Source organism: Ahaetulla prasina, chromosome 8 (genome assembly GCF_028640845.1).
Source record: "Ahaetulla prasina isolate Xishuangbanna chromosome 8, ASM2864084v1, whole genome shotgun sequence".
NCBI classification, from domain to species: domain Eukaryota; kingdom Metazoa; phylum Chordata; class Lepidosauria; order Squamata; family Colubridae; genus Ahaetulla; species Ahaetulla prasina.
In genome coordinates this window covers 35,323,193-35,331,841 of record NC_080546.1, presented here as the reverse complement: position 1 = coordinate 35,331,841, position 8,649 = coordinate 35,323,193, and the positions used below count along the sequence as shown (strand labels likewise).

Sequence of the window (8,649 nt, the reverse complement as noted above, 5' to 3'; positions counted from 1 at the left end):
AAATTTGAATAGTGCACATATTTTTAAATCAGATATTTTTCTTTGTTGACTAGAAGAAGCGAATTGGCAAAATGATCAGGTTTCTGCCTCCAGTTATCTGACCAAGGAAAGCAGCAATTTAAATGTAATGTGTTACGTCCAGTCTAAAGCAAATGCCTTATCATATGTACCTTGCTCTTGGGTATTTGCATCCAAAAGTGTTTTTAAAAAGGACCAAGTCATGAATGTAACCAAACAATCAAATTGGGGGCATGTATGCAACGCATAAATCTAGCTGCCTTCTCATACACCACTGTTATGTATTCAGGACTGCTTTAAGCATTATCTTTTTTCCTTCATAGAGATAATCACATTGACTGTATTATTTCAAGGGTAATAGGAGTGTTTTCTTTGCTGGGAAGGGTCAGAACATAAATAATTCCACGGAGCAGCAGGTATGAAAACTTGGCTACCCAAATGTGTACACAGAGAAAAGCCCTTCATATTACATGTGTACATGCAGTGGCATACAGAATATCTCCATGTAAGAAAAAAGTTACTATATGAAATAGCATCACCTTGCAAGGCTAAAGTAATTTCCCCTCTTCTGCTTTTGCCCTGATCATCAAACTCTTTTAAAATGTGAGACTAACCTAGCCTGCCATTAACGTAGCAAATTCCCAGCAGGACTGACTGCCATGCTAGTTCTTCTTGATTGCTGTTCTTACATTCCATAACTGAGCAGTAAAAGAGAAGCAGGCAAGGTGAGCAAGCCTGGATGACTGCCATGTTTCACAGGGGTGGGGCTACAGCTCAGTGGTAGAGCACATGCTTTGTATGTATAAAGATCCCAGATTCAGCCACCAGTATGTCTAGTTAAGAAATCTCAGGAAGCAGCTGCTAGAAATGACTTCTATCCTGGAGAACTGGTGTCAATCGTAATAGACAATACTGGATAGACTGTCTGATGCAGCATAAGGCAGCTTCTTAAGTTCATATTAAATAAGCCAGTACAAAAGGATGTGCAAAAGCAATGCCATGGCACACAGACTCTTTTTTTAGAAACGCTCAGATTCACAACCCAAAGTCAAATGCATCGAAGGGTCATCTTAGCTAGTGCTGACTGCCATTAAGGACACTCTTGTTCAGCTTAAGAGACAAAAAATGTTTCTCAGGTGAGAGTACGGAAACATGCCTCTGAAAGTAGAAATATGCAGGTCGTCTGTCTGAAGATTTAATAACAAAGCAGCCTTCATGGCCATGTATTAAGGAGACGAGTGGCGCCATTTTCTTTGCTGTAACTTACCACTAACGATATATTGTACAATTGGTTGGGCAGCCAAACTCTTGGATCTATGATTTGAAATAAAACCTGCTTGGAGTATTGGTGGGTGTGTCATGGGTGCAGTGTGGAGGATTTTTGGTACAGAGGGGGCTGTCCTAGAGAGCTTCTGCTCTTTCTGTTAGTCCGAGATAAGCAAGGAAGGAGTGCTTCGGCGAAGGGTCATCCAAGCGTAGGGTCTGTGGTTGAGGTGAATGGAATGTGATTTCAAAATGGTTTTTGGGGAAAAACATGGTCAAGGGAATGAGGTGGGCAAACTCAGAGTTCCGGTATTTATCAAAGCATAGGGAAGTACCGTTTATGGTCAAGGCCCTCAGCGCCAGGTTTGGCTCTGTCCCACCACTTTGAGCGGCTGACATGGCCACTGTCTGTAGAGCATGGGAGGCTGACATCACTGAGAGAGGGGACAAGAGGCTGCGGGAACTGTTGGCCATGAACAGGGGGCTGGCTTCCGTGGAATTCACACCCTGCCCCTTTTTTTCCTCTTCAGAGCAGTCTCCATTTTGATGTTTCTTCACATGGCGGCTGAAGACAAATGGGTGGGTGGTCTTGAAGAGGCACTCTTCGCAGCTGAAGGTCTGCCGGGGCGCATGCTTGAGTTTCTTGTGCAGGTTGAGATTGTCTTTGCGTTTGCAGCTGTAGCTGCACTGGTCACAGTGAAAAGGGCGTTCCCCTGTATGCACACGCACATGCTCTATCAGCTTGTTGGCAGTCTTTGAAAGATAGCCACACTGATCGCACTTGTAGTGGTTGCCAAGGCGATGCTCTCGAATGTGCATTTCCAGCTCGAGCTGATTGGCTTTCACTGCTTGGCAGATCCGGCACTTGTACTCCATTTTGTAGTGGGTTTTCAAATGGCATTCCATTGCTGCTGGACGGTTTGTGGAATAAATGCAGAAGGGACACCTGTGAAAATGTAAAATATAGATTGATACATGGATCTAGATCAGCTGGGAGCAATTTATACCACATATAGAGTTCCCAGAACCTTTCTGTGTCCCTCAGAGTGGGCAGGGCTGATTTCTATAGCATGCTTTTAGTTTCTTTAGGTATGACAAATTTGATGACTAAAGTTTTGCAGAAATTTAAGCCACTCTCTTCACTATTTCATTCTTCTCTTCGTACAATCAGGCTGATTTTTTTTCTCCACTTTGGGAGCGACAGATGAGGGGGAATGAAGCTTGCTGTAAGGCCCTGAAAGGGTCAAGTTCCAAATGTTCAAACCAGGACAAAATGATGACTATATATTTTACTGCCCTCCCCAAATCCCTCAAAGGGTTAAGATTCAGTTCACTTGTTCATATCGTCATATCACTGATCAAATCCCTTGGAAGCTTGATTGGGGGGGGAGGGGCAAAGTGCAAGGCCTGACTATAAGCTACTAACCCTGCATTTTTTAAAATCAATTTTTAAACTATTATCTCGCCCCCACACAGCATCTGACTACGCAGAAAATGGGAAGATTTATCCAATGATACATTTTAAATTACAATATTGATATAACCAGAATATAAAGTATGAACGAGGCTTTTAATTCAGCTTCAGTCTGATCACTAACATTTTATTAGTAAATAAACATTTATTAGTAAATAAACATTTACTGAGTTTGGTGTAATCATATTGCTGCTTAAGGTTTTCTTCACTGCAACATCTATCTCTCAACTTGCTTTTAAAATTTTTACCTTGACAGATCCAACCTCTCTCCTATTTTTTTAAAAAACCAAACCTTACGGATTATTTATCTCAATAGGGTGATATAATCATTTCTATGGTAACCTTGCCCCGCAATGACTATTGGAGAAAAGAGTTATTTTCCAGATGAGCCACTGCAAAGGCAAGAAGACCAGAAAGTGCTGTATTTCAGCGACTTTGGCCCAAAAGAAGCAAATGCCATTGCAAAACTCAAAATTAAATAGCAAGTGAACTGAGGGCCGAGCTTTTAAGGGAGACTTCAGGAGAATGCCAGCTGCTTTTTTACAATGCCAAGTAATATTTAAAATTAAACAGTAGGTGCTGAAGCAGCAAAAGCCTTCCATGACTTGCTGGTTGGCAGCAGCTGGAAAAACAAAGGGCAATCCTGATGGCCACAACAGGGATGCAATCTGCCACTCCTTCCAACCTGCTGGTTGAGCCACAGGACTCATGCGGCAAGTGCTCCTTATGGGCTCAAATTCCAGATTTTGTTTTAATCTCTTTTCTCTGCTACAGTGCTGCCTGGAGTGATTATTTTCTCCTCTCGTATGACATGGACTTTCTAGGGCTGCTTAATAGATCTGTTCAGCAGTTCAACCTTACGAGGCAAAAAGGAGCACTGGAAGTAGAAGGTGCTGATGTGCAGCATCTGTCTACCTTCCTAAACATCACACCAACAATCCCCAAGAAAAGGGAGGGGCTATACTACACTCCGTCACACTCTATAGCAGGGGTCTCCAACCTTGGGAACTTTAAGACTTGCGGACTTCAACTCCCAGATTTCCTCAGCCAGCTTTGCTGGCTGAGGAACTCTGGGAGTAGAAGTCCGCAAGTCTTAAAGTTCCCAAGGTTGGAGACCCCTGCTCTATAGGGTCTCCTTGCCTTCCATCCCAAAGGGATGCTCCCTCCTACTGCTGAACACATGAAATCACAACGCAATCTGAGAATACACAGAACCGACTGATATAGATGGATGAACCCTTTTCATCTGCTGTATTTCTTCAATTTAAAGACAAGAGGGACGAGGGCCAGAAAATATTCCAGGATCGAACCTTTTTTTTTTTTTTTGCAAAATGTTCTCCCACTTCTTCAAGAATATTTGGCAGTTTTAAAGTTGTACCTTATTTTCAGGAGAACAATCTAAAAATTGAGAACCTGATAGGATGTTGCAATTGCTTATTTGTCTTACTGCCTATCACTTTTCCAATTATTCGAATAAAATATTTTCTCTATACATCAAAATATTTAATTAACTTTAAATGTAATTTTCAAATTTCATAAAGTAGTGTAGATTTAACTTTATTCACATCAGATAATGCAGCCCAAGAACTTTTGCAAACTAGATAATGAGATAAATAGGCTAACTGGAATAGTTAATTGCTTGTAGCCTGCAAATAGTCACCCTGATTCAGCAGCAGATAAATCCATTTCACAGGGTGCATTAACTACTTTTTGAACTTGATACTGACTTTGATCATAAACCACCCCCACCCTCCAAAAATTCCTGCTCATGACTAGCTCCCATTGCTCTTAATATACCCCTGCAATTTCCTGGCAGTTTCTGGAGGGTAGTTAAATATTCATCCCATCCTGCCACATGGTTTCTTTTTCTCTTGTGCACACCTGCATGCAGAAGAAAATGATTGCTTGTCCTGTTTTTAGTCTTTTGCAACTCCATTTGAGAAACCCAACTTTTGCTATGTCCCTGCCTGTGCAAAAAGGTTAAGATTTATACAGGCTGTGCTAAATCCTCTGTTGCAAATCTAGTGAAGAAGAGTGTGGCAGAACTCTGGCTTCTGTGGGGACAGTCCTCTCATCCAAGGGATGCTAATCATGCTCAATGCTTTGAGAAATTTTAAAAGCAGTATGCTATATTTCACAATGAAAGGGGTGCCTCAGAGCATTTTTTAATTTGATTCTAAATCTTGAAAGGAGCAATTCTAAACTTTTACAGGAAGAAGTTAAAATTCACTGAAACTCTTGAAGGAAACACTTAAATCAGGTGTGTACAACCATGGCAACTTTAAGACCCGTGGACTTCAATTTCCAGAGTTCCCTAGCCAGCCACACTGACTGGGAAATTTTGGGAGCTGAAGTCCACAGGTCTTAACAGTTGCCAAGATTGGGCACCCCTGACTTTCTCTGCACTGACCTTGTATAATAACCTTCTGCTTTTGATAAACACTTTTTCAAGGGGTTGTTTACTTTATGAGAATGTTTTTACTACATTCACATTTTTCTTTGAAATTATTGTATTTTATTGAATTTTTATTGGTTGCACTGATGTATTTTTGTATCAATAGATATAAAAGGTGGTAAAGAAATCCCACCGAGAGGGCTCTGCACTGATAGCAAACTGTACTACTATCATTGGTTGTCTATTTCTGTACCAATGGGGGCAGGGAATGCTACAGTAGGATAATTGTACAAAAGCACTGTTAAGCATGTACTTAATCTGCTGCTGACATCAACGGAATTTCAACATGTTTACTATTATCCATAACCAAGGCCACAGCCTTGAAAATACCATCTTCATTTTCAGTGGTATTAATATTTTTGAATTAGTGGTGTTCAAGAAACCATCACTGACAATTTGTTATTACCTTTATTATTGATCATTTAAATTTTATTGCATATTAAATTGTGGTTTGTCATCTAATGTCTGTAGAAATTGGGGCAGTCTTTAAATACTTACATAAACATATAAATAATACAAATTTAGTGAGGCCCCAGCTATCAGTTGAGTAGAGTAAGACTTACAAATATAAGACTTACTTCTCAGAAATTCTTGCATTAGATTAATTATTAGTGACTTTTAATAGTGTAATGAAGTTAACAGTTTAGAGGTAATAGAAATTACTGAAAATACTTTACCATCAGTTATCATGTGGAAGTTCTAAAATGTTACAGATGTAAACATTTGGCCCATGAATGCTTCTAGTTCTATTAGGAAAGCTTTGGTAAGCGGAAAAGTCTTTGTAACTATTTGTAACTCATAATGAATCTGAGAATGCTGCATTTATGCTTTCACACATTTGAGAGTACCTGTTCCCAATCATATCATTGCATATTAATATTTTATCCCAGTGATTTGCTACTACTGATGGCACGTGCCTACTCCATTTCAAACCAGGTTACCATGTTTTGGTAGCATTTGTCTTTATTAGGCTGAAAACAATAGCTTAAAGTAATTCTAATATAAATTTGAAGCCATCATTGGTAACCTATGTTAAAAATTATCAAATAAGTCAGGATTAGTCAACCTAGCACTCTCCAGGTACATTGGGACTGCATTCTGGAATTTCCAGTTAACACAGTACTTATAAGTAATGTAACATATCTTTGTAACATACCATGAAGACCTACCAACAGTAGATAATATTTACTTATAGCAACAATAATCCAATCAATATGTTTGTCTATATTTCTTTGAATTAGTTAGTTTTGCAACTGTTAATGTCATTATCATAAGAAAATGTTTAAGAATTTTCATATATCTGAAAATGTATTAATCCCAGTCTGACCTTATGCAACTATTTGCAACTACAGAGACACCAAACATTTATGCCACTGTTGGTAAAAATAAAAACAGTAGTACTCAATACTATTATTCCTGTTTAGTGTAGCATCAGTGCACCTAAGAGACCAGATGAGTTTGTTTTCTAGTAGTCACTAGGGAACGTGATATTTCAAATGGCACTGAACTACAACTCCCACCATCACTATTAACCATGTTTCCTTGGGTTGCTGAGAGATATAGTTCAGCAACATCAGAAGTGCCACACATTGCTATATGTTGCCCATTCCTGATTTACAGCAACTTAAATTTGTTCTTCATAATGAGCTCTCTGGCTTTATCTCCCCCAACATTTCCATGTTCTCCCATGCAAGTATCTCCGTTTCTACTTCCACAGTGATCAAGGTACTTAACACAGTAAAAGTTTGTGTACTTGCTTTCCTTACTTGAGCCCACCAGTGGGGACAGTATGGCATTTCTTGTGCTCCAATAATTGCTCAGGAGTCTTCATGAACTTGTGGCACACATCACATTCAAACATCCGTGTAATCAGGTGGATTTGCAAATGGCGCTCAAACATGGTTTTTGTTTTGCAGACAAAGTTACAGAAAACACATTCAAAACCTGCAGAAGGAAATTACAGACACTATTACCTAAGTCACGCACGACAGCCTTGAGAAAGTGGAGGGAGTCACTTTGCATTCCTTCGCCAACTTTTTACCTTTCTCTGATTTTTCTTCCGCATTTAATAGAGTCTGACTACCAGGCACTACAGAAATAACTAGCAGGTTATTGGATCCCTTGGGTTTGGGGCTGATATCTGCATCTTCTTTACTATTGGCAGAATCACTAAGTGCTGACAAGGAAGAAGAAGAAGGACTGGTTGAATCACTGAGTGTTTTCCTTTCTTCACCTACAAAAAAAGAAATCAAAGGAATCAATGATAAACATTAACATTAAATGCAGCCTCCTCTTTAATTAATTAAGCTAAACCAATTTAAGTTTTCCTGGGTACAACTACATTTCCTTGTAACTGAGATTAAGCTCTTCAAGCTATTACTTCTGTCTCTCTTAGTAAACCGAATGGCTCAACTTATCTTCACAATCCTTCCCACAGCCTCTGCAAAAGGTCAATTGATTTAAATATCAAACCAAACTGATTATGGATGGGTGGTGGACATTGGTAGATGCTGGTTTATTTTTGTCCTCCTACTGAGCAGCTGAAGAGTAGGTGCTCTGCAAAAGACATTTGCATTTTAAGGAGATAAAGAATTAATAAGTTGACCAAGTCAAATGGCCCTGTTTAACAGCATGTTTTTATGTTATGGCTAGTGTTGGATTAGGTTAAATTAGTCTGCAGTTTTGCACCAACTTTATTTTACAGTTAATATAAGGGAATTAAGCTGAATCTGATTTGGGAGAGAAGGTTGCCTAGCTACCCTGAGAATGTAGCCAAAGCCCCCAGGCTGATCATATCATCTATCTAAAAACTAAGCTTTGAACTATTTATTGCACAGATAACACTGATATAATTTTGTGTTTTATTTTAGGAATATGACATTTCTTGTACCATAGGCTCCTATTAAATTTTAATGAGTTCTTATAGTTTCACTTGTTAGCAATGTTGTTTTGGAACCATCAGGGTAAAAGCCAGCTTTGCTAAGGAAGTTAAATTTCCAACAGGTAAAATCAGAAGCTAAAGGATAAAACAGTTAGTGTGCTTTGGAGTTGCCTGGAGTCACTTCAGCACAGTCATTATGTGCGCTGATCGAGCACATGGCTAAAGGAAATTATTGGCAGGAGGTTTTGATCTTTTTAAATAAGATTTTCTTTCTGAAATGAAGTAGAACTTTTTTGGGGGGAGGGGTGGTTAGTGTCCAATGTATATCGCATTCTAGATTTAAAACCCAAATGGATGCCTCTTTTGCCTGTCTGATCTTACTTTGCAGGCTCTGCAAAACAAGGGTGAACTAAAAATCTTGTGATATATCTTCTGGGTCAAAGATGATCACCAGCCAGCTTGAACTTGTTTCTGAAGAGCCAGAGAGCAAAAAAGATGATGGGGTTGGAAGGACTTTTATCTCAGTGTTTCTATCGCCTCTACAGTTAGGTAAGGTTT

The 8,649-nt window shown here is 39.3% G+C and overlaps 1 protein-coding gene across 4 annotated transcripts in view; it reads right to left on the bottom strand.

Annotated features, from left to right (window-relative positions):
* Nucleotides 1-632: 632 nt before the first annotated feature.
* Nucleotides 633-8,649, bottom strand: part of ZNF827 (zinc finger protein 827) — a 147,602-nt gene continuing 139,585 nt past the window's right edge. For 3 of the 4 annotated variants that reach the window (XM_058192653.1, XM_058192655.1, XM_058192654.1), the window contains 3 exons: nt 7,252-7,443; nt 6,977-7,154; nt 633-2,227 (listed from right to left, as the gene is read on the bottom strand). In XM_058192653.1, coding sequence (XP_058048636.1) covers nt 1,420-2,227; nt 6,977-7,154; nt 7,252-7,443 — 1,178 coding nt within the window. In that variant the 3' untranslated portion in view covers nt 633-1,419. Of the gene's footprint in view, nt 2,228-6,967; nt 7,155-7,251; nt 7,444-8,649 lie in introns of all 4 variants that reach the window. The other variant, XM_058192656.1, reaches the window with a different exon arrangement.